The sequence below is a fragment of the Oncorhynchus masou genome, chromosome 24 (genome assembly GCF_036934945.1).
Source record: "Oncorhynchus masou masou isolate Uvic2021 chromosome 24, UVic_Omas_1.1, whole genome shotgun sequence".
NCBI lineage: Eukaryota > Metazoa > Chordata > Actinopteri > Salmoniformes > Salmonidae > Oncorhynchus > Oncorhynchus masou.
In genome coordinates this window covers 1092369-1118659 of record NC_088235.1, presented here as the reverse complement: position 1 = coordinate 1118659, position 26291 = coordinate 1092369, and the positions used below count along the sequence as shown (strand labels likewise).

Below are 26291 nucleotides of genomic sequence, written 5' to 3'. Positions count from 1 at the left end.
CGTTCATTGACAGTGACCTGAGGCCTGTTCATTGACAGTGACCTGAGACCTGAGGCCCGTTCATTGACAGTGACCTGAGGCCCGTTCATTGATAGTGACCCGAGGCCCGTTCATTGACAGTGACCTGAGGCCGGTTCACTGACAGTGACCTGAGACCTGAGGCCCGTTCATTGACAGTGACCTGAGACCCATTCATTGACAGTGACCTGAGGCCCGTTCATTGACAGTGACCTGAGGCCTGTTCATTGACAGTGACCTGAGGCCTGTTCATTGACAGTGACCTGAGGCCTGATCATTGACAGTGACCTGAGGCCTGATCATTGACAGTGACCTGAGGCCCGTTCATTGACAGTGACCTGAGACCTGAGGCCCATTCATTGACAGTGACCTCAGACCTGAGGCCCATTCATTGACAGTGACCTGAGACCTGAGGCCCATTCATTGACAGTGACCTGAGGCCCGTTCATTGACAGTGACCTGAGACCTGAGGCCCATTCATTGACAGTGACCTGAGGCCTGTTCATTGACAGAGACCTGAGGCCTGTTCATTGACAGTGACCTGAGACCTGAGGCCCGTTCATTGACAGTGACCTGAGACCTGAGGCCCGTTCATTGACAGTGACCTGAGGCCTGTTCATTGACAGAGACCTGAGGCCTGTTCATTGACAGTGACCTGAGGCCTGTTCATTGACAGAGACCTGAGGCCTGTTCATTGACAGTGACCTGAGGCCTGTTCATTGACAGTGACCTGAGACCTGAGGCCCGTTCATTGACAGTGACCTGAGGCCTGTTCATTGACAGTGACCTGAGGCCTGTTCATTGACAGTGACCTGAGGCCTGTTCATTGACAGTGACCTGAGACCTGAGGCCCGTTCACTGACAGTGACCTGATGCCCGTTCATTGACAGTGACCTGAGGCCTGGTCGATGTTAAATGAACGCTCGTACCATAAGCACAGCAGAGGCGTGGTCCGAGGTCTGGGCGTACGAAGAAGCTGGGTAGATGAGAGGCCAGGTTGAGGTTCCCTTCAGGGTCACAATACTCAGGCAGGGGCAGATTCCTCATCAGGTCATCATACCTAGACAAGACCAGACCAGACCAGACAGACAGACGACACACAGGGACACACAGAGAGAAAACAGCGAGAGAGAGCGTTATACAGCTGGATCTACTGGATCTACTAGACAGTGTTATATAGCTGGATCTACTAGACAGTGTGATATAGCTGGATCTACTAGACAGTGTGATATAGCTGGACCTACTGGATCTACTAGACAGTGTTATATAACTGGATCTACTAGATCTAATAGACAGTGTTATATTGCTGGATCTAGTGGACCTACTTCCCAGACAAACCAGTAGACTGTGGAGAATCCCCATGACTATGACTGTGTGCTTGGCTATGATGAGTTGGCCTTGGCCTACCTGGAAGGCATCAGGGCCATGAACTCCTCTCCTGATGGCCAGTCCTTCAGCCTGTACACCACGGTGTCTCCGTCTTTAGACTTGGGTCTCTCTGAGAGTAGGGGAGGGAACACAGGAGACTTTAGTAAGAGTATCGATAGGGAAAGATGCTTTCCTGTAAACATTGACATAATCAATGCATTGGTATTATAACTAATATACAACAACATACACTGCTTTCTTCAGGAAAATGTCCAAGATGGACAAAGGGGGCGTTGTTGGGGCTGTGTTTGATACTGTTAACCATCAGGTTCTCATCACATAATTGTCCAAGTTAAACTTTCCCCCGATGCCTTGAGATGGATGAAATCATACCTTGAAGGCAGAACTCAGTGTGTCAGAGTGAGCAATGAGCTGTCGCCCTATCGTAGCTATGATGTGGGCGTCATCCCGACAGCATGATGCTGCCACCACCATGCTTCACCATAGGGATGGTGCCATGTTTTCTCCAGACGTGACCCATGGCATTCAGGCCAAGGATTTCAATTTTGGCTCCACCAGACCAGAGAATCTTGTTTGTCATGGTCTGAAAGTCCTTGAGGTGCCTTTTTGCAAACTCCAAGCAGGCTGTCATGTGCCTTTTAATGAGGAGTGGCTTCCATCTGGCCACTCTACCATAAAGGCCTGATTGGTGGAGTGCTGCAGAGATGGTTGTCCTTCTGGAAGCTTCTCCCATCTCCACAGAGGAACTCTGGAGCTCTGTCACCTCCCTGACCAAGGCCCTTCTCCCCCGATTGCTCAGTTTGGCCGGGAAGCCAGATCTAGGGAGAGTCTTGGTGATTCCAAACTTCTTCTATTTAAGAATGATGCCACTGTGTTCTTGGGGAACTTCAATGCTGCAGAATATGTTTTGGTACCCTACCCCAGATCTGTGCAATGTGTTTCATCCTGTCTCGGGGCTCTACGGACAATTCCTTCGACCTCATGGCCTGGTTTCTGCTCAGACATGCATTGTCAACTGTGGGACCTTATATAGACAGGTGTGTGTGCCTTGCCAAGTCATGTCCAATCAACTGTGGGACCTTATATAGACAGGTGTGTGTGCCTTGCCAAGTCATGTCCAATCAACTGTGGGACCTTATATAGACAGGTGTGTGTGCCTTGCCAAGTCATGTCCAATCAATTGTGGGACCTTATATAGACAGGTGTGTGTGCCTTGCCAAGTCATGTCCAATCAACTGTGGGACCTTATATAGACAGGTGTGTGTGCCTTGCCAAGTCATGTCCAATCAACTGTGGGACCTTATATAGACAGGTGTGTGTGCCTTGCCAAGTCATGTCCAATCAACTGTGGGACCTTATATAGACAGGTGTGTGTGCCTTGCCAAGTCATGTCCAATCAACTGTGGGACCTTATATAGACAGGTGTGTGTGCCTTGCCAAGTCATGTCCAATCAACTGTGGGACCTTATATAGACAGGTGTGTGTGCCTTGCCAAGTCATGTCCAATCAACTGTGGGACCTTATATAGACAGGTGTGTGTGCCTTGCCAAGTCATGTCCAATCAACTGTGGGACCTTATATAGACAGGTGTGTGTGCCTTGCCAAGTCATGTCCAATCAACTGTGGGACCTTATATAGACAGGTGTGTGTGCCTTGCCAAGTCATGTCCAATCAACTGTGGGACCTTATATAGACAGGTGTGTGTGCCTTGCCAAGTCATGTCCAATCAACTGTGGGACCTTATATAGACAGGTGTGTGTGCCTTGCCAAGTCATGTCCAATCAACTGTGGGACCTTATATAGACAGGTGTGTGTGCCTTGCCAAGTCATGTCCAATCAACTGTGGGACCTTATATAGACAGGTGTGTGTGCCTTGCCAAGTCATGTCCAATCAACTGTGGGACCTTATATAGACAGGTGTGTGTGCCTTGCCAAGTCATGTCCAATCAACTGTGGGACCTTATATAGACAGGTGTGTGTGCCTTGCCAAGTCATGTCCAATCAACTGTGGGACCTTATATAGACAGGTGTGTGTGCCTTGCCAAGTCATGTCCAATCAACTGTGGGACCTTATATAGACAGGTGTGTGTGCCTTGCCAAGTCATGTCCAATCAACTGTGGGACCTTATATAGACAGGTGTGTGTGCCTTGCCAAGTCATGTCCAATCAACTGTGGGACCTTATATAGACAGGTGTGTGTGCCTTGCCAAGTCATGTCCAATCAACTGTGGGACCTTATATAGACAGGTGTGTGTGCCTTGCCAAGTCATGTCCAATCAACTGTGGGACCTTATATAGACAGGTGTGTGTGCCTTGCCAAGTCATGTCCAATCAACTGTGGGACCTTATATAGACAGGTGTGTGTGCCTTGCCAAGTCATGTCCAATCAACTGTGGGACCTTATATAGACAGGTGTGTGTGCCTTGCCAAGTCATGTCCAATCAACTGTGGGACCTTATATAGACAGGTGTGTGCCTTGCCAAGTCATGTCCAATCAACTGTGGGACCTTATATAGACAGGTGTGTGTGCCTTGCCAAGTCATGTCCAATCAACTGTGGGACCTTATATAGACAGGTGTGTGTGCCTTGCCAAGTCATGTCCAATCAACTGTGGGACCTTATATAGACAGGTGTGTGTGCCTTGCCAAGTCATGTCCAATCAACTGTGGGACCTTATATAGACAGGTGTGTGTGCCTTGCCAAGTCATGTCCAATCAACTGTGGGACCTTATATAGACAGGTGTGTGTGCCTTGCCAAGTCATGTCCAATCAACTGTGGGACCTTATATAGACAGGTGTGTGTGCCTTGCCAAGTCATGTCCAATCAACTGTGGGACCTTATATAGACAGGTGTGTGTGCCTTGCCAAGTCATGTCCAATCAACTGTGGGACCTTATATAGACAGGTGTGTGTGCCTTGCCAAGTCATGTCCAATCAACTGTGGGACCTTATATAGACAGGTGTGTGTGCCTTGCCAAGTCATGTCCAATCAACTGTGGGACCTTATATAGACAGGTGTGTGTGCCTTGCCAAGTCATGTCCAATCAACTGTGGGACCTTATATAGACAGGTGTGTGTGCCTTGCCAAGTCATGTCCAATCAACTGTGGGACCTTATATAGACAGGTGTGTGTGCCTTGCCAAGTCATGTCCAATCAACTGTGGGACCTTATATAGACAGGTGTGTGTGCCTTGCCAAGTCATGTCCAATCAACTGTGGGACCTTATATAGACAGGTGTGTGTGCCTTGCCAAGTCATGTCCAATCAACTGTGGGACCTTATATAGACAGGTGTGTGCCTTGCCAAGTCATGTCCAATCAACTGTGGGACCTTATATAGACAGGTGTGTGTGCCTTGCCAAGTCATGTCCAATCAACTGTGGGACCTTATATAGACAGGTGTGTGTGCCTTGCCAAGTCATGTCCAATCAACTGTGGGACCTTATATAGACAGGTGTGTGCCTTGCCAAGTCATGTCCAATCAACTGTGGGACCTTATATAGACAGGTGTGTGTGCCTTGCCAAGTCATGTCCAATCAACTGTGGGACCTTATATAGACAGGTGTGTGTGCCTTGCCAAGTCATGTCCAATCAACTGTGGGACCTTATATAGACAGGTGTGTGTGCCTTGCCAAGTCATGTCCAATCAATTGAATTTACCACATGTACTGTGGTAAAAACATCAAGGATGATCAATGGAAACAGGATGCATCTGAGCTGAATTTCGAGTCACATAGCAAAGGGTCTGAATACTTACGTAAATAAGTTTATTTTTATTTTTTAATTAGCAACATTTTCTAAAAACCTGTTTTCACTTTGTCATTATGGGGTATTGTCTACAGAATTTTTAATCCAGTTTAGAATAAATCTAACGTAACAAAATGTGTAAATGCACTGTATATCAAGAATGGTCCACTACCCAGAAGACATCAGGCCAACTTGACAACGGTGGGAAGCATTGGATTCAACATGGGGCCAGCATCCCTGTGGAACGCTTTCGAAACCTTGTAGAGTCCATGACCCGACAAACTGAGACTGTTCTGAAGGCAAAAGGGGTTCAACTCAATATTAGGAAGGTGTTCCTGATGTTTGGTATACTCCGGGTCGACACTTAGTGTTTGGCATACTCCGGGTCGACACTTAGTGTTTGGCATACTCCGGGTCGACACTTAGTGTTTGGCATACTCCGGGTCGACACTTAGTGTTTGGCATACTCCGGGTCGACACTTAGTGTTTGGCATACTCCGGGTCGACACTTAGTGTTTGGCATACTCCGGGTCGACACTTAGTGTTTGGCATACTCCGGGTCGACACTTAGTGTTTGGCATACTCCGGGTCGACACTTAGTGTTTGGCATACTCCGGGTCGACACTTAGTGTTTGGCATACTCCGGGTCGACACTTAGTGTTTGGCATACTCCGGGTAGACACTTAGTGTTTGGCATACTCCGGGTAGACACTTAGTGTTTGGCATACTCCGGGTAGACACTTAGTGTACAAAACATTAAGAACACCTTAATAGAGTTGGACAGGAGCTCTTAATGTTTTGAATACTCAGTGTATATCATAAATATACTTAATTACTAATAATATGAATACTCTATACTATCATTATCAATAACCTGATAAATGATGAAGGCTACTCACTGGTGAGGTCCTGGATCAATAACCTGATAAGTGATGATAACTACTCACTGGTGAGGTCCTGGATCAATAACCTGCTAAGTGATGAAGGCTACTCACTGGTGAGGTCCTGGATCAATAACCTGATAAGTGATGAAGGCTACTCACTGGTGAGGTCCTGGATCAATAACCTGATAAGTGATGAAGACTACTCACTGGTGAGGTCCTGGATCAATAACCTGATAAGTGATGAAGGCTACTCACTGGTGAGGTCCTGGATCAATAACCTGATAAGTGATGAAGACTACTCACTGGTGAGGTCCTGGATCAATAACCTGATAAGTGATGAAGGCTACTCACTGGTGAGGTCCTGGATCAATAACCTGATAAGTGATGAAGGCTACTCACTGGTGAGGTCCTGGATCAATAACCTGATAAGTGATGAAGGCTACTCACTGGTGAGGTCCTGGATCAATAACCTGATAAGTGATGAAGGCTACTCACTGGTGAGGTCCTGGATCAATAACCTGATAAGTGATGAAGGCTACTCACTGGTGAGGTCCTGGATCAATAACCTGATAAGTGATGAAGGCTACTCACTGGTGAGGTCCTGGATCAATAACCTGATAAGTGATGAAGGCTACTCACTGGTGAGGTCCTGGATCAATAACCTGATAAGTGATGAAGGCTACTCACTGGTGAGGTCCTGGATCAATAACCTGATAAGTGATGAAGACTACTCACTGGTGAGGTCCTGGATCAATAACCTGATAAGTGATGAAGGCTACTCACTGGTGAGGTCCTGGATCAATAACCTGCTAAGTGATGAAGGCTACTCACTGGTGAGGTCCTGGATCAATAACCTGATAAGTGATGAAGGCTACTCACTGGTGAGGTCCTCGATCAATAACCTGATAAGTGATGAAGGCTACTCACTGGTGAGGTCCTGGATCAATAACCTGATAAGTGATGAAGGCTACTCACTGGTGAGGTCCTGGATCAATAACCTGATAAATGATGAAGACTACTCACTGGTGAGGCCCTGGATCAATAACCTGATAAATGATGAAGGCTACTCACTGGTGAGGTCCTGGATCAATAACCTGATAAATGATGAAGGCTACTCACTGGTGAGGTCCTGGATCAATAACCTGATAAGTGATGAAGGCTACTCACTGGTGAGGTCCTGGATCAATAACCTGATAAGTGATGAAGGCTACTCACTGGTGAGGTCCTGGATCAATAACCTGATAAGTGATGAAGGCTACTCACTGGTGAGGTCCTGGATCAATAACCTGATAAGTGATGAAGGCTACTCACTGGTGAGGTCCTGGATCAATAACCTGATAAGTGATGAAGGCTACTCACTGGTGAGGTCCTGGATCAATAACCTGATAAGTGATGAAGGCTACTCACTGGTGAGGTCCTGGATCAATAACCTGATAAGTGATGAAGGCTACTCACTGGTGAGGTCCTGGATCAATAACCTGATAAGTGATGAAGGCTACTCACTGGTGAGGTCCTGGATCAATAACCTGATAAGTGATGAAGGCTACTCACTGGTGAGGTCCTGGATCAATAACCTGATAAATGATGAAGGCTACTCACTGGTGAGGTCCTGGATCAATAACCTGATAAGTGATGAAGGCTACTCACTGGTGAGGTCCTGGATCAATAACCTGATAAGTGATGAAGGCTACTCACTGGTGAGGTCCTGGATCAATAACCTGATAAGTGATGAAGGCTACTCACTGGTGAGGTCCTGGATCAATAACCTGATAAGTGATGAAGGCTACTCACTGGTGAGGTCCTGGATCAATAACCTGATAAGTGATGAAGGCTACTCACTGGTGAGGTCCTGGATCAATAACCTGATAAGTGATGAAGGCTACTCACTGGTGAGGTCCTGGATCAATAACCTGATAAGTGATGAAGGCTACTCACTGGTGAGGTCCTGGATCAATAACCTGATAAGTGATGAAGGCTACTCACTGGTGAGGTCCTGGATCAATAACCTGATAAGTGATGAAGGCTACTCACTGGTGAGGTCCTGGATCAATAACCTGATAAGTGATGAAGGCTACTCACTGGTGAGGTCCTGGATCAATAACCTGATAAGTGATGAAGGCTACTCACTGGTGAGGTCCTCGAAGCCGTCCCAGAACTCGTTGATTCCAGAGTTCGAGACAAGTCCATCTTTACAGTTCAGCAGGTCTCCCTGATGGTCAGCAAACTCCAGGTTGAAGCTGTCTGCCTTCCACAGAGCTGCATTCAGAGGCTTATGGAGCCCAGTCACCAGGACAGGCTGGAGAAGACAGGACAGTAGTTGTTGTTGTAACGTTGAAATCGTCACATCAGGATCATACTTTTTATCAAATGAGAAGAAAGAAGAAACCCGCAGACTGCTCTTGCTACTATCACTGCTCTTTAACCTCTCTTGGGCAGTATCTTCACGTCCGGATGAAAAGCGTGCCCAAAGTAAACTACCTGTTACTCAGGCCCAGAAGCTAGGATATGATTGGTAGATTTGGATAGAAAACACTCTAAAGTTTCTAAAACTGTTTGAATTATGACTGTGAGTATAACAGCACTGATATGGCAGGCGAAACCCCGAGGACAAACCATCCCCCCCAAAAAGTTCAGCTTACCACTCTTTTCAACGGCTGTCACTTTTATGATAAGGCAAAGTCCTCTCAGTTCGCAGTTCCCGGGCTTCCACTAGACCTCAACAGTCTGTAGACAGAGTTTCAGGCTGTTTTTTGGAAAAATGAGCCAGAAATTCTAGTTTTTCTATGCGGCTCCCATTTTGGCTGTAGTGTTTCCAAGCGTGTGGAAGAGAGAGAGCGTTCTTTGGTATTTTTCTCCAGTGAAGACAATAACGATTCTCCTTCTTAAATGTTATAGTTTATTTACATATTAGGGTATCTAAGGTTTGATTATAAACGTTGTTTGATTTGTTTGGAAAAATGTATTAGTAACGTTTGGGATTCATTTTGTATGCTATGCATTTTGATGGAGGGAAACTGGGTGGACTATTGACTGAAGCGCGCCAGCTAAACTGAGTTTTTATGGATATAAAGAAAGAAATTACAGAACAAAAGGACCATTTGTGATGTAACTGGGACCTTTTGGAGTGCCAACAGAAGAAGATCTTCAAAGGTAAGGCATTAATTATACCGCTATTTCTGACCTTCGTGGCGCACCTGCCTGGTTGAAATATGTTTTTCATGCTGTTGTATGCGGGGCGCTGTCCTCAGATAACCGCATGGTGTGTTTTCGCCGTAAAGCCTTTTTGAAATCTGACACAGCGGCTGGATTAACCAGAAGTTAAGCTTTATTTTGATGTATTACACTTGTGATTTTATGAAAGTGAAATATTTATAATTCTGTAGTTTGAATTCCGCGATCTGCAATTTCACCGTATATTGGCCAGGTGGGATGCTACCGTCCCACAACAGTTAACAAGCTTTACGTGTCGGCCTCACAGCCTCCGCCGCTCTCTCTCTACAGCCCGGTGGTCTCCACCGCTCTCTCTCTACAGCCCGGTGGTCTCCACCGCTCTCTCTCTACAGCCCGGTGGTCTCCACCGCTCTCTCTCTACAGCCCGGTGGTCTCCACCGCTCTCTCTCTACAGCCCGGTGGTCTCCACCGCTCTCTCTCTACAGCCCGGTGGTCTCCGCCGCTCTCTCTCTACAGCCCGGTGGTCTCCACCGCTCTCTCTCTACAGCCTGGTGGTCTCCACCGCCGCTCTCTCTACAGCCTGGTGGTCTCCACCGCTCTCTCTACAGCCCGGTGGTCTCCACCGGTCTCTCTCTACAGCCTGGTGGTCTCCACCGCCGCTCTCTCTACAGCCCGGTGGTCTCCACCGCTCTCTCTCTACAGCCCGGTGGTCTCCGCCGCTCTCTCTCTACAGCCCGGTGGTCTCCACCGCTCTCTCTCTACAGCCTGGTGGTCTCCACCGCCGCTCTCTCTCTACAGCCTGGTGGTCTCCACCGCTCTCTCTCTACAGCCCGGTGGTCTCCACCGGTCTCTCTCTACAGCCTGGTGGTCTCCACCGCCGCTCTCTCTCTACAGCCCGGTGGTCTCCACCGCCGCGCTCTACAGCCCGGTCAGAGACAAAGCAACAACGAATATTGCACACAGTGGTGCAGTAGGACCCAAATATTCACCATGGACTGTATCTCCACTTCTCCACCAACTAAAAGCACTGGAGATGAAGCTAGTGAGTGAGGAAACATCTGAAGGGAGGAACTAGAGACTGACTGACCTGTCCCTGTCTCCAACACTCTCTGAACAGCTTCCAGTTGCCAGGGTGTCGATGGTCTTTCAGCCAGAGCAGTCTGCGATCATACAACCAGCAGTGGGGGATGTCAGCATGGAGCTGCAGGGCCTTCTCTAGCTGAGGCTTGGGTACAGGAAGCTCTTCTGTCCCCGTCCCAGGGTTAGGACCTGTCCCCGTCCCAGGGTTAGGACCTGTCCCCGTCCCAGGGTTAGGACCTGTCCCTGTCCCAGGCTGCTTCTTCCTCTCGATCCTCTCTGTCTTCACCTCCCTGTCCTCTGTGGTGGTGGTGGTGGCCTCCAGCTTCAGACTCAGCTTGGCTCCTCGGCCGGCAGGGATTTTGTTCTCCACCACGGACGCGATGATGTCATCCAGGATGTTGGGCATGCTACGGCCGCTCTTCCCCATCTGGAGAGGAGAGATACAGCACCAGAACATGTGAATCAGCATGTTGAAATAATACCGTGTTATTCCCTCCATACAGCAAGATAATGGTGGACTGGGTGTGTCTCTGTCCCAGCCACGTACCTGTGCTGCGGTGGAGTATACAGGAGCGAAGGCCATGCCAGCATCAGTAGAGCCCAGACGGAGTTTACCAGCGGTGGTCGTCAGGAGGTCTCTTAGAGTAGAGCCTTGTTCTGTGATGTTAGACACCAGGCTAGACGCTTTACAGTGGAGAGACTCCAGGCTACTGACCTTCTCCTCCTTGCCCACCTTACCCAGAGGAGACTCCTTGTTTTCTACGCCAGAGACAAGACATATCAGTTACAATACATCATCATCATCATCATCACACCAGTAACAACTAACCTCTGGAGATATCTGGTATTTATCATCATCATCACACCAGTAACAACTAACCTCTGGAGATATCTGGTATTTATCATCATCATCATCATCATCATCACACCACTAACAACTAAGTATTATATAACTACAGTCATACTGAACCCTAAACTGGAGGGTTGGAATGCTGCTGTATAACTACAGTCATACTGAACCATAAACAGGAGGGTTGGAACGCTGCTGTATAACTACAGTCATACTGAACCCTAAACAGGAGGGTTGGAACGCTGCTGTATAACTACAGTCATACTGAGCCCTAAACAGGAGGGTTGGAGCGCTGCTGTATAACTAGTCATACTGAACCCTAAACAGGAGGGTTGGAACGCTGCTGTATAACTACAGTCATACTGAGCCCTAAACTGGAGGGTTGGAACGCTGCTGTATAACTACAGTCATACTGAACCCTAAACAGGAGGGTTGGAACGCTGCTGTATAACTACAGTCATACTGAACCCTAAACAGGAGGGTTGGAACGCTGCTGTATAACTACAGTCATACTGAGCCCTAAACAGGAGGGTTGGAACGCTACTGTATAACTACAGTCATACTGAGCCCTAAACTGGAGGGTTGGAACGCTGTTGTATAACTACAGTCATACTGAGCCCTAAACAGGAGGGTTGGAACGCTGCTGTATAACTACAGTCATACTGAGCCCTAAACAGGAGGGTTGGAACGCTGCTGTATAACTAGTCATACTGAGCCCTAAACAGGAGGGTTGGAACGCTACTGTATAACTACAGTCATACTGAGCCCTAAACTGGAGGGTTGGAACGCTGCTGTATAACTACAGTCATACTGAGCCCTAAACAGGAGGGTTGGAACGCTACTGTATAACTACAGTCATACTGAGCCCTAAACTGGAGGGTTGGAACGCTGCTGTATAACTACAGTCATACTGAGCCCTAAACAGGAGGGTTGGAACGCTGCTGTATAACTAGTCATACTGAGCCCTAAACAGGAGGGTTGGAGCGCTGCTGTATAACTAGTCATACTGAGCCCTAAACAGGAGGGTTGGAACGCTGCTGTATAACTACAGTCATACTGAGCCCTAAACAGGAGGGTTGGAACGCTGCTGGCAGCCTGACAAGAGCACAAACTAGACACACACTTAGAGGAAAGTTCTCAGCGGGCCGGGCTAACAGTCACATTGACCAGCAGACAGAGTGCGCTACCGTGATGTACCTTTCTTGTCTTCCCGTGACTTCTGTTCAGTCAGGTCAGCCAGGAAGTGGAGAGGGCTCTGGGACTCCGGGGGTCAGTTTGGAGTCAGAGGAGGGGTCCGAGGCAGGGCTGGAGCCTCCGTTAGTCTCAGCTTTACCCTGGATGGGGTTCAGCTGCCCAGTCTCTGTCTTCACGTTACATAGAGAGATCTTGTTGCTGTGGTTTAACACGTTCTGGAGAACCTGACCAGGAGAGACGGGTCAACAACAACACATCACAGACTACACAGGTCAACAACAACACATCACAGACTACACAGGTCAACAACAACACATCACAGACTACACAGGTCAACAACAACACATCACAGACTACACAGGTCAACAACAACACATCACAGACTACACAGGTCAACAACAACACATCACAGACTACACAGGTCAACAACAACACATCACAGACTACACAGGTCAACAACAACACATCACAGACTACACAGGTCAACAACAACACATCACAGACTACACTGGTCAACAACAACACATCACAGACTACAAAGGTCAACAACAACACATCACAGACTACACAGGTCAACAACAACACATCACAGACTACACAGGTCAACAACAACACATCACAGACTACACAGGTCAACAACAACACATCACAGACTACACAGGTCAACAACAACACATCACAGACTACACAGGTCAACAACAACACATCACAGACTACACAGGTCAACAACAACACATCACAGACTACACAGGTCAACAACAACACATCACAGACTACACAGGTCAACAACAACACATCACAGACTACACAGGTCAACAACAACACATCACAGACTACACAGGTCAACAACAACACATCACAGACTACACAGGTCAACAACAACACATCACAGACTACACAGGTCAACAACAACACATCACAGACTACACAGGTCAACAACAACACATCACAGACTACACAGGTCAACAACAACACGTCACAGACTACACAGGTCAACAACAACACGTCACAGACTACACAGGTCAACAACAACACGTCACAGACTACACAGGTCAACAACAACACGTCACAGACTACACAGGTCAACAACAACACATCACAGACTACACAGGTCAACAACAACACATCACAGACTACACAGGTCAACAACAACACATCACAGACTACACAGGTCAACAACAACACATCACAGACTACACATGTCAACAACACATCACAGACTACACAGGTCAACAACAACACGTCACAGACACACTGTTCAACAGACTACACCGAGCTCTAACTAGTCTACATTACTGAGCTAACAGACAGGGCTCTAACTAGCCTACATTACTGAGCTAACAGACATCTTACTAGTCTATATTATTGAGCTAACAGACAGAGCTCTAACTAGTCTATATTACAGAGCTAACAGAGGTCTAACTAGTCTATATTACTGAGCTAACAGAGCTCTAACTAGCCTATATTACTGAGCTAACAGACAGAGGTCTAACTAGTCTATATTACAGAGCTAACAGAGGTCTAACTAGTCTATATTACTGAGCTAACAGACAGAGGTCTAACTAGTCTATATTACAGAGCTAACAGAGGTCTAACTAGTCTATATTACTGAGCTAACAGAGCTCTAACTAGCCTATATTACTGAGCTAACAGACAGAGCTCTAACTAGTCTATATTACTGAGCTAACAGACAGAGCTCTAACTAGTCTATATTACTGAGTTAACACAGAGCTCTAACTAGTCTACATTACTGAGCTAACAGACGTCTAACTAGTCTATATTACTGAGCTAACAGACAGAGCTATAACTAGCCTATATTATTGAGCTAACAGGCAGAGGTCTAACTAGTACTGGGTTTGGCAATACTGGGTTTGGCAATACTGGGTTTGGCAATACTGGGTTTGGCAATACTGGGTTTGGCAATACTGGGTTTGGCAATACTGGGTTTGGCAGTACTGGAAACTTTGAATGTGTGTCCCAAATACCACCTTATTCCCATGTAGTGAATACGGTGCGATAGGGCTCTGGTCAAAAGTAGTGCACTATATAGGGAATAGGGTTCTATAGAGCTCAGGTCAAAAGTAGTGCACTATATAGGGAATATGGTTCTATAGGTCTCTGGTCTCTGGTCTAAAGTCGTGCACTATATAGGGAATAGGGTTCTATAGAGCTCTGGTCAAAAGTAGTGCACTTAATAGGGAATAGGGTTCTATAGAGCTCTGGTCAACAGTACTGTATTATATAGGGAATAGGGTTCCATAGGGCCCTGGTCTAAAGTAGTGCACTACGTTGGGAATAGGGTTCCATAGGGCCCTGGTCTAAAGTAGTGCACTTAATAGGGAATAGGGTTCTATAGAGCTCTGGTCAACAATACTGTATTATATAGGGAATAGGGTTCCATAGGGCCCTGGTCTAAAGTAGTGCACTACGTTGGGAATAGGGTTCTATAGAGCCCTGGTCTAAAGTAGTGCACTTAATAGGGAATAGGGTTCTATAGAGCTATGGTCAACAGTACTGTATTATATAGGGAATAGGGTTCCATAGGGCCCTGGTCTAAAGTAGTGCACTACGTAGGGAATAGGGTGCCACTTGAGAAGCAGCAGAAACAGAGCAGCAGCAGTGTATCTCCATACCTGAGAGACTCCGTTGGTAGCAGGCATCTTGCTGAGTAGAGGGTTGTGTTTCCCAGTACAGACACAGGGAGACCTGATGCTGTACTTCTCCCTGAACAGATGCATGGCGCTCACCACCTCTGTCAGAACTGCACAACAGACCACTGGTCATTAGTACACACTTCTGTCAACATGTTAGACCTACACGGTGTTACTGTCAGAGGAGAACAATGTAATGGAGTCCTGTCTTGTGTTGTACTTTACACTGTGTTGTAATGGAGTCTTACCTTGAGTTGTACTTTAACTCTGTGTTGTAATGGAGTCCTGTCTTGTAGTTTAACTCTGTGTTGTAATGGAGTCCTGTGTTGTACTTTAACTCTGTGTTGTAATGGAGTCATGTCTGGTGTTGTAGTTTAACTCTGTGTTGTAATGGAGTCCTGTCTTGTAGTTTAACTCTGTGTTGTAATGGAGTCCTGTCTGGTGTTGTAGTTTAACTCTGTGTTGTAATGGAGTCCTGTCTGGTGTTGTAATGGAGTCCTGTCTGGTGTTGTAATGGAGTCCTGTCTTGTAGTTTAACTCTGTGTTGTAATGGAGTCCTGTCTTGTAGTTTAACTCTGTGTTGTAATGGAGTCCTGTCTTGTAGTTTAACTCTGTGTTGTAATGGAGTCCTGTCTGGTGTTGTAGTTTAACTCTGTGTTGTAATGGAGTCCTGTCTGGTGTTGTAATGGAGTCCTGTCTGGTGTTGTAATGGAGTCCTGTCTTGTAGTTTAACTCTGTGTTGTAATGGAGTCCTGTCTTGTAGTTTAACTCTGTGTTGTAATGGAGTCCTGTCTTGTAGTTTAACTCTGTGTTGTAATGGAGTCCTGTCTTGTAGTTTAACTCTGTTGTAATGGAGTCCTGTCTTGTAGTTTAACTCTGTGTTGTAATGGAGTCCTGTCTTGTGTTGTAATGGAGTCCTGTCTTGTAGTTTAACTCTGTGTTGTAATGGAGTTCTGTCTTGTAGTTTAACTCTGTGTTGTAATGGAGTCCTGTCTTGTAGTTTAACTCTGTGTTGTAATGGAGTCCTGTCTTGTAGTTTAACTCTGTTGTAATGGAGTCCTGTCTGGTGTTGTACTTTAACTCTGTGTTGTAATGGAGTCCTGTCTTGTACTTTAACTCTGTGTTGTAATGGAGTCATGTCTTGTGTTGTAGTTTAACTCTGTGTTGTAATGGAGTCCTGTCTGGTGTTGTAATGGAGTCCTGTCTTGTGTTGTAATGGAGTCCTGTCTTGTACTTTAACTCTGTGTTGTAATGGAGTCCTGTCTTGTAGTTTAACTATGTGTTGTAATGGAGTCCTGTCTTGTAGTTTAACTCTGTTGTAATGGAGTCCTGTCTTGTAGTTTAACTCTGTGTTGTAATGGAGTCCTGTCTTGTAGTTTAACTCTGTTGTAATGGAGTCCTGTCTTGTAGTTTAACTCTGTTGTAATGGAGTCCTGTTTTGTGTTCTACTTTCCTAACTGAATAATGAAAGCTATTCCAGCCCAGGCTGAGGTCCAGACAGAGAGAGGAACAGAAATCATTGGTTCCTACCAGTTCCTGGGATAATCTGAGTTGGCATCAAGTACTTGTGACCATGCTGCTGTCCCTTGACACACTTCAGCCAGGCGTACAGCTCTTTGTCTGGAGGAACAACAAAACACACATTACTACCCTCAAACCAACAAACCCCGTCAGGTCTCCATGGAAACCCCGTCTGGCTGCTTCCCAAACGCTACTCTAGTCCCTTTATAGTGCACTACTTTGACCAGGGCTCTGTGGGTGTTGGAGTGGTCCACTATGAAGGGAATAGGGTCCCATTTGGGCCTCAGACACTACTTGGGAACAGACCGTGTTGATGTTCCATCCCTCTCTCAGGAGTTTACAGGTTCAACTAGAGAATTAGAATGAATCCTCTGCTGCTGCTTCTCAACATGGGGAATCATATCAACTAGAACAACTGTTAATAACACACTGTCTGGGTTTCACTCTGTAGGAGCTGTGATGGATGGGGTTTCACTCTGTAGGAGCTGTGATGGATGGGGTTTCACTCTCTGTAGGAGCTGTGATGGATGGGGTTTCACTCTTTGTAGGAGCTGTGATGGATGGGGTTTCACTCTGTAGGAGCTGTGATGGATGGGGTTCCACTCTGTAGGAGCTGTGATGGATGGGGTTCCACTCTGTAGGAGCTGTGATGGTTGGGGTTTCACACTCTGTAGGAGCTGTGATGGATGGGGTTTCACACTCTGTAGGAGCTGTGATGGATGGGGTTTCACTCTCTGTAGGAGCTGTGATGAATGGGGTTTCACTCTGTAGGAGCTGTGATGGATGGGGTTTCACTCTCTGTAGGAGCTGTGATGGATGGGGTTTCACTCTCTAGGAGCTGTGATGGATGGGGTTTCACTCTCTAGGAGCTGTGATGGATGGGGTTCCACTCTCTGTAGGAGCTGTGATGGATGGGGTTTCACTCTGTAGGAGCTGTGATGGATGGGGTTTCACACTCTGTAGGAGCTGTGATGGATGGGGTTCCACTCTGTAGGAGCTGTGATGGATGGGGTTTCACTCTGTAGGAGCTGTGATGGTTGGGGTTTCACACTCTGTAGGAGCTGTGATGGATGGGGTTTCACACTCTGTAGGAGCTGTGATGGATGGGGTTTCACTCTGTAGGAGCTGTGATGGATGGGGTTTCACTCTGTAGGAGCTGTGATGGATGGGGTTTCACTCTGTAGGAGCTGTGATGGATGGGGTTTCACTCTGTAGGAGCTGTGATGGATGGGGTTTCACTCTCTGTAGGAGCTGTGATGGATGGGGTTCCACTCTCTGTAGGAGCTGTGATGGATGGGGTTTCACTCTGTAGGAGCTGTGATGGATGGGGTTTCACTCTGTAGGAGCTGTGATGGATGGGGTTTCACTCTCTGTAGGAGCTGTGATGGATGGGGTTTCACTCTCTGTAGGAGCTGTGATGGATGGGGTTTCACTCTGTAGGAGCTGTGATGGATGGGGTTTCACTCTGTAGGAGCTGTGATGGATGGGGTTTCACTCTCTGTAGGAGCTGTGATGGATGGGGTTTCACTCTCTGTAGGAGCTGTGATGGATGGGGTTTCACTCTCTGTAGGAGCTGTGATGGATGGGGTTTCACACTCTGTAGGAGCTGTGATGGATGGGGTTTCACTCTCTGTAGGAGCTGTGATGGATGGGGTTTCACTCTCTGTAGGAGCTGTGATGGATGGGGTTCCACTCTCTGTAGGAGCTGTGATGGATGGGGTTTCACTCTCTAGGAGCTGTGATGGATGGGGTTTCACTCTCTAGGAGCTGTGATGGATGGGGTTTCACTCTCTGTAGGAGCTGTGATGGATGGGGTTTCACTCTCTAGGAGCTGTGATGGATGGGGTTTCACTCTCTGTAGGAGCTGTGATGGATGGGGTTTCACTCTGTAGGAGCTGTGATGGATGGGGTTTCACTCTCTGTAGGAGCTGTGATGGATGGGGTTTCACTCTGTAGGAGCTGTGATGGATGGGGTTTCACTCTCTGTAGGAGCTGTGATGAATGGGGTTTCACTCTCTGTAGGAGCTGTGATGGATGGGGTTTCACTCTGTAGGAGCTGTGATGGATGGGGTTTCACTCTCTGTAGGAGCTGTGATGGATGGGGTTTCACTCTCTAGGAGCTGTGATGGATGGGGTTTCACTCTCTGTAGGAGCTGTGATGGATGGGGTTTCACTCTGTAGGAGCTGTGATGGATGGGGTTTCACTCTCTGTAGGAGCTGTGATGGATGGGGTTTCACTCTGTAGGAGCTGTGATGGATGGGGTTTCACTCTCTGTAGGAGCTGTGATGAATGGGGTTTCACTCTCTATGAGCTGTGATGGATGGGGTTTCACTCTTTGTAGGAGCTGTGATGGATGGGGTTTCACTCTCTGTAGGAGCTGTGATGGATGGGGTTTCACTCTGTAGGAGCTGTGATGGATGGGGTTTCACTCTCTGTAGGAGCTGTGATGAATGGGGTTTCACTCTCTATGAGCTGTGATGGATGGGGTTTCACTCTCTGTAGGAGCTGTGATGGATGGGGTTTCACTCTCTGTAGGAGCTGTGATGGATGGGGTTTCACTCTGTAGGAGCTGTGATGGATGGGGTTTCACTCTCTGTAGGAGCTGTGATGGATGGGGTTTCACTCTGTAGGAGCTGTGATGGATGGGGTTTCACTCTCTGTAGGAGCTGTGATGGATGGGGTTTCACTCTGTAGGAGCTGTGATGGATGGGGTTTCACTCTGTAGGAGCTGTGATGGATGGGGTTTCACTCTGTAGGAGCTGTGATGGATGGGGTTTCACTCTCTGTAGGAGCTGTGATGGATGGGGTTTCACTCTGTAGGAGCTGTGATGGATGGGGTTTCACTCTCTGTAGGAGCTGTGATGGATGGGGTTTCACTCTGTAGGAGCTGTGATGGATGGGGTTTCACTCTCTGTAGGAGCTGTGATGGATGGGGTTTCACTCTGTAGGAGCTGTGATGGATGGGGTTTCACTCTCTGTAGGAGCTGTGATGGATGGGGTTTCACTCTGTAGGAGCTGTGATGGATGGGGTTTCACTCTCTGTAGGAGCTGTGATGGATGGGGTTTCACTCTGTAGGAGCTGTGATGGATGGGGTTTCACTCTCTGTAGGAGCTGTGATGGATGGGGTTTCACTCTGTAGGAGCTGTGATGGATGGGGTTTCACTCTCTGTAGGAGCTGTGATGAATGGGGTTTCACTCTGTAGGAGCTGTGATGGATGGGGTTTCACTCTCTGTAGGAGCTGTGATGGATGGGGTTTCACTCTCTGTAGGAGCTGTGATGGATGGGGTTTCACTCTCTGTAGGAGCTGTGATGGATGGGGTTTCACTCTGTAGGAGCTGTGATGGATGGGGTTTCACTCTGTAGGAGCTGTGATGGATGGGGTTTCACTCTCTGTAGGAGCTGTGATGAATGGGGTTTCACTCTCTATGAGCTGTGATGGATGGGGTTTCACTCTTTGTAGGAGCTGTGATGGATGGGGTTTCACTCTCTGTAGGAGCTGTGATGGATGGGGTTTCACTCTGTAGGAGCTGTGATGGATGGGGTTTCACTCTCTGTAGGAGCTGTGATGGATGGGGTTTCACTCTCTGTAGGAGCTGTGATGGATGGGGTTTCACTCTGTAGGAGCTGTGATGGATGGGGTTTCACTCTGTAGGAGCTGTGATGGATGGGGTTTCACTCTCTGTAGGAGCTGTGATGGATGGGGTTTCACTCTCTGTAGGAGCTGTGATGGATGGGGTTTCACTCTCTGTAGGAGCTGTGATGGATGGGGTTTCACTCTCTATGAGCTGTGATGGATGGGGTTTCACTCTCTGTAGGAGCTGTGATGGATGGGGTTTCACACTCTGTAGGAGCTGTGATGGATGGGGTTTCACTCTCTGTAGGAGCTGTGATGGATGGGGTTTCACTCTCTATGAGCTGTGATGGATGGGGTTTCACTCTCTGTAGGAGCTGTGATGGATGGGGTTTCACTCTCTGTAGGAGCTGTGATGGATGGGGTTTCACACTCTGTAGGAGCTGTGATGGATGGGGTTTCACTCTCTGTAGGAGCTGTGATGGATGGGGTTTCACACTCTGTAGGAGCTGTGATGGATGGGGTTTCACTCTGTAGGAGCTGTGATGGATGGGGTTTCACTCTGTAGGAGCTGTGATGGATGGGGTTTCACTCTGTAGGAGCTGTGATGGATGGGGTTTCACTCTGTAGGAGTTGTGATGGATGGGGTTTCACACTCTGTAGGAGCTGTGATGGATGGGGTTTCACTCTCTGTAGGAGCTGTGATGGATGGGGTTTCACTCTCTGTAGGAGCTGTGATGGATGGGGTTTCTCTCTCTGTAGGAGCTGTGATGGATGGGGTTTCACTCTCTGTAGGAGCTGTGATGGATGGGGTTTCACTCTGTAGGAGCTGTGATGGATGGGGTTTCACACTCTGTAGGAGCTGTGATGGATGGGGTTTCACTCTCTGTAGGAGCTGTGATGGATGGGGTTTCACTCTGTAGGAGCTGTGATGGATGGGGTTTCACTCTCTGTAGGAGCTGTGATGGATGGGGTTTCACTCTCTGTAGGAGCTGTGATGGATGGGGTTTCACTCTGTAGGAGCTGTGATTGATGGGGTTTCACTCTGTAGGAGCTGTGATGGATGGGGTTTCACTCTCTGTAGGAGCTGTGATGGATGGGGTTTCACACTCTGTAGGAGCTGTGATGGATGGGGTTTCACTCTCTAGGAGCTGTGATGGATGGGGTTTCACTCTCTGTAGGAGCTGTGATGGATGGGGTTTCACTCTGTAGGAGCTGTGATGGATGGGGTTTCACTCTGTAGGAGCTGTGATGGATGGGGTTTCACTCTGTAGGAGCTGGAGGGTTGCCGTCCAGACAGACAGACAGAGAGAGTCATGTTTATTTCACCTGTTGAGGTAATAAAACATGTTTCCCATGCCAATAAAGCCCTTTGAATTGGAGACAGAGACAGAGAGAGACAGAGAGGCTGGGTACAGCAGATATGCCATGTCTGTCTGTCGACATGGTGATTTACATCTGCCCAGGGCCCTGTGAACAACCATCAGAACTACGACACAATGTCTGTCTCAACCAGACCCCCACCTTGGATAGAGATGAGAGAGAGAGGGAGGGAGGAGAGAGAGGGGCAGAGGGAGGAAAGAGAGAGGAGAGAGAGGGGGAGAGGGAGGAGAGAGGGGGAGAGGGAGGAGAGAGGGGGAGAGGGAGGGAGGAGAGAGAGGGGCAGAGGGAGGAAAGAGAGAGGAGAGAGAGGGGTGAGAGGGAGGAGAGGGGGAGAGGGAGGAGAGAGGGGGAGAGGGAGGAGAGAGAGGGAGAGGGAGGAGAGAGAGGGGGAGGGAGGAGAGAGGGGGAGAGAGGAGAGAGGCGGAGAGGGAGGAGAGGAGAGAGAGGCGGAGAGGGAGGAGAGAGGAGAGGAGAGAGGGAGGAGAGAGAGATGAGAGGGGGAGAGAGGGAGGAGAGAGAGGGAGAGAGGGAGGGGAGAGAGGGAGGAAGGAGAGAGAGGGAGGAGAGGGAGAGAGGGAGGAGAGGGAGAGAGGGAGGAGAGAGGGAGGAGAGGGAGGAGAGGGAGGAGAGAGGGAGGAGAGAGAGGGAGAGAGAGAGGAAGGAGAGAGAGGGAGAGAGAGAGGAAGGAGAGAGAGGGAGAAAGGGGGAGAGGAAGGAGAGAGGGAGGAGAGAGGGGGAGAGGAAGGAGAGGGGGAGGAGAGAGAGGAGGAGAGGCAGGGGGAGGGGGAGGGAGGAGAGATGGAGAGAAACCTGTATCCTCTACTTGTCTATGGTGGAAAAGAAGAGGTTTTAAAATGTTAACATCCTAAATGTTGACTGACCTTTGGAGGTCTTCCTCTCCTTTGCCTTGTAACAGTCCAGACAAACCACGAAGCCACATTTGTGGCAGACCCAGTGAATATTAAACAAGGTGGCTTCACACGCGTCACACATCTCCCGGACCCCTCTCACTGCCCTCTTCCAGGCCATCTTGGCTGCAGGGCAAAGCACACACAAACAGGGAGGATGAAGACAACAGGACAGGCAGAGGACAGCAGAGCACTTCCAGGCAGACTGGTTCATTCATGCAGAAGACTTTATAGACTAGTCTGGCCTCAGAGGGCTCTAACATTGGTACAATAACACCCACAATAAAACATTTAGTTGTTCTACAGTTCAGGATGGTTTGACCTGTTAAAACACACAGATACTAGTTTGAGGTTTGACCCCAGCTTTCTTCAGGAACACTAAGACTAACAGAGAGAATGTCTCTGTGCTCCTCTGTCTTTCAGACTAACAACAACACTTCTCTGTGCTCCTCTGCCATTCAGACTAACAACAACAACACTTCTCTGTGCTCCTCTGTCTTTCAGGCTAACAACAACAACACTTCTCTGTGCTCCTGTCTTTCAGACTAACAACAACAACACTTCTCTGTGCTCCTCTGTCTTTCAGGCTAACAACAACACTTCTCTGTGCTCCTGTCTTTCAGACTAACAACAACAACACTTCTCTGTGCTCCTCTGTCTTTCAGGCTAACAACAACACTTCTCTGTGCTCCTGTCTTTCAGACTAACAACAACACTTCTCTGTGCTCCTCTGCCATTCAGACTAACAACAACAACACTTCTCTGTGCTCCTCTGTCTTTCAGGCTAATAACAACAACACTTCTCTGTGCTCCTCTGTCTTTCAGGCTAACAACAACACTTCTCTGTGCTCCTGTCTTTCAGACTAACAACAACACTTCTCTGTGCTCCTCTGCCATTCAGACTAACAACAACAACACTTCTCTGTGCTCCTCTGTCTTTCAGGCTAACAACAACACTTCTCTGTGCTCCTCTGTCTTTCAGACTAACAACAACACTTCTCTGTGCTCCTCTGTCTTTAAGACTAACAACAACACCTCTCTGTGCTCCTGTCTTTCAGGCTAACAACAACACTTCTCTGTGCTCCTCTGTCTTTCAGACTAACAACAACAACACTTCTCTGTGCTCCTCTGTCTTTCAGGCTAACAACAACACTTCTCTGTGCTCCTGTCTTTCAGACTAACAACAACACTTCTCTGTGCTCCTCTGCCATTCAGGCTAACAACAACAACACTTCTCTGTGCTCCTCTGTCTTTCAGGCTAACAACAACAACACTTCTCTGTGCTCCTCTGTCTTTCAGGCTAACAACAACAACACTTCTCTGTGCTCCTCTGTCTTTCAGGCTAACAACAACACTTCTCTGTGCTCCTCTGTCTTTCAGACTAACAACAACACTTCTCTGTGCTCCTCTGTCTTTCAGACTAACAACAACACTTCTCTGTGCTCCTCTGTCTTTCAGACTAACCACAACACTTCTCTGTGCTCCTCTCCATACCATCTTTTTTGATCCATGTAGCAGCAGTGTTCTCAGTGGTGACCATCTGACAAAACTGGTCTCCTATATATGAGAGGATGTACTTGGAGGAGTCCGGGTCCAACTCATTCTCCTCGTATACATCAGGAGCCCAGAGGGACAGAGCCTCCTCATCAAACTGATCTGGGGTGGAGAAGCCGTCCACACGGATCACTCCATTCTTACTGTAGGACAGGCTGGAGAGAAGAGGGAGAGAGAACAGGTTAATGAGAGGTGCAGACACACGGACAGGCTGGAGAGAAGAGGGAGAGAGAACAGGTTAATGAGAGGTGCAGACACACGGACAGGCTGGAGAGAAGAGGGAGAGAGAACAGGTTAATGAGAGGTGCAGACACACGGACAGGCTGGAGAGAAGAGGGAGAGAGAACAGGTTAATGAGAGGTGCAGACACACTAGATAATGAGAGTGTTGCTCCTCCCTGTCAGAAGGCAACACCATAATGACAGAATAAAGAACCACTGGCTCCCTAAAACCATCACTAACCCTAGAACCGGAACCAACACCAACACTGGAACCATCCCTAACCCTAGAACCAACACCAACCCTAGAACCGGAACCAACACCAACCCTGGAACCATCCCTAACCCTAGAACCAACACCAACCCTAGAACTGGAACCAACACCAACCCTAGAACCGGAACTAACACCGGAACCAACACCAACCCTAGAACCAAGACCAACCCTAGAACCATCACTGACCCTAGAACCGGAACCAAAACAAACCCTGGAACAAACACCAACCCTTTAACCAACACTAGAACCAACACCAACACTGGAACCAACCCTGGAACCAACACCAAAACCAACCCTAGAACCAACACCAACCCAAGAACCAACACCAACCCTAGAACCAACACTAACCCTAGAACCAAAACAAGCCTCAGAAGGAGCAGTAAATGTGGATTGTCCTACAACCTTGGGGTTGCAATCATCTTTGCTTTGTCTGATAAACAGGCTCCACTCTAGTCTCAGCTGGCTATCTGGCCAACAGGCTCCACTCTAGTCTCCGCAGGCTATCTGGCCAACAGGCTCCACTCTAGTCTCCACTGGCTATCTGGCAAACAGGCTCCACTCTAGTCTCCGCAGGCTATCTGGCCAACAGGCTCCACTCTAGTCTCCGCTGGCTATCTGGCCAACAGGCTCCACTCTAGGCTCCACTGGCTATCTGGCCAACAGGCTCCACTCTAGTCTCCACTGGCTATCTGGCCAACAGGCCCCACTCTAGTCTCCACTGGCTATCTGGCCAACAGGCCCCACTCTAGTCTCCACTGGCTATCTGGCCAACAGGCTCCACTCTAGGCTCCACTGGCTATCTGGCCAACAGGCTCCACTCTAGGCTCCACTGGCTATCTGGCCAACAGGCCCCACTCTAGTCTCCACTGGCTATCTGGCCAACAGGCTCCACTCTAGGCTCCACTGGCTATCTGGCCAACAGGCTCCACTCTAGGCTCCACTGGCCAACAGGCTCCACTCTAGTCTCCACTGGCTACCTGGCCGACAGGCTCCACTCTAGTCTCCACTGACTATCTGGCCAACAGGCCCCACTCTAGTCTCCGCTGGCTATCTGGCCAACAGGCTCCACTCTAGTCTCCGCTGGCTATCTGGCCAACAGGCTCCACTCTAGTCTCCACTGACTATCTGGCCAACAGGCTACAGTCTAGTCTCCACTGGCTATCTGGCCAACAGGCTCCACTCTAGTCTCCGCTGGCTATCTGGCCAACAGGCTCCACTCTAGTCTCCGCTGGCTATCTGGCTAACAGGCTCCACTCTAGTCTCCGCTGGCTATCTGGCCAACAGGCTCCACTCTAGTCTCCGCAGGCTATCTGGCCAACAGGCTCCACTCTAGTCTCCACTGACTATCTGGCCAACAGGCTCCACTCTAGTCTCCGCTGGCTATCTGGCCAACAGGCTACACTCTAGTCTCCGCTGGCTATCTGGCCAACAGGCTCCACTCTAGTCTCCGCTGGCTACACTCTAGTCTCCGCTGGCTATCTGGCCAACAGGCTCCACTCTAGTCTCCGCTGGCTATCTGGCCAACAGGCTCCACTCTAGTCTCCGCTGGCTATCTGGCCAACAGGCTCCACTCTAGTCTCCACTGGCTATCTGGCCAACAGGCTCCACTCTAGTCTCCGCTGGCTATCTGGCCAACAGGCTCCACTCTAGTCTCCGCTGGCTATCTGGCCAACAGGCTCCACTCTAGTCTCCGCTGGCTATCTGGCCAACAGGCTCCACTCTAGTCTCCACTGGCTATCTGGCCAACAGGCTCCACAATAACAGACTGACTGACTGAGGAAGGGTTCACTGAGACAATAACAGACTGACTGACTGAGGAAGGGTTCACTGAGACAATAACAGACTGACTGACTGAGGAAGGGTTCACTGAGACAAT

General features: G+C 48.5%; 1 protein-coding gene across 1 annotated transcript in view; it reads right to left on the bottom strand.

Annotated features, from left to right (window-relative positions):
• The window catches only part of LOC135513355 (probable JmjC domain-containing histone demethylation protein 2C), a 126545-nt gene that overhangs the window by 45683 nt on the left and 54571 nt on the right, over positions 1–26291 (bottom strand). The window contains 11 exon segments of the mRNA XM_064936283.1: positions 913–1078; positions 1426–1516; positions 8165–8333; positions 10296–10715; positions 10836–11047; positions 12336–12409; positions 12411–12556; positions 14966–15093; positions 16514–16603; positions 22343–22495; positions 23864–24078. Of these exon segments, the coding sequence (XP_064792355.1) occupies positions 913–1078; positions 1426–1516; positions 8165–8333; positions 10296–10715; positions 10836–11047; positions 12336–12409; positions 12411–12556; positions 14966–15093; positions 16514–16603; positions 22343–22495; positions 23864–24078 (1864 nt within the window).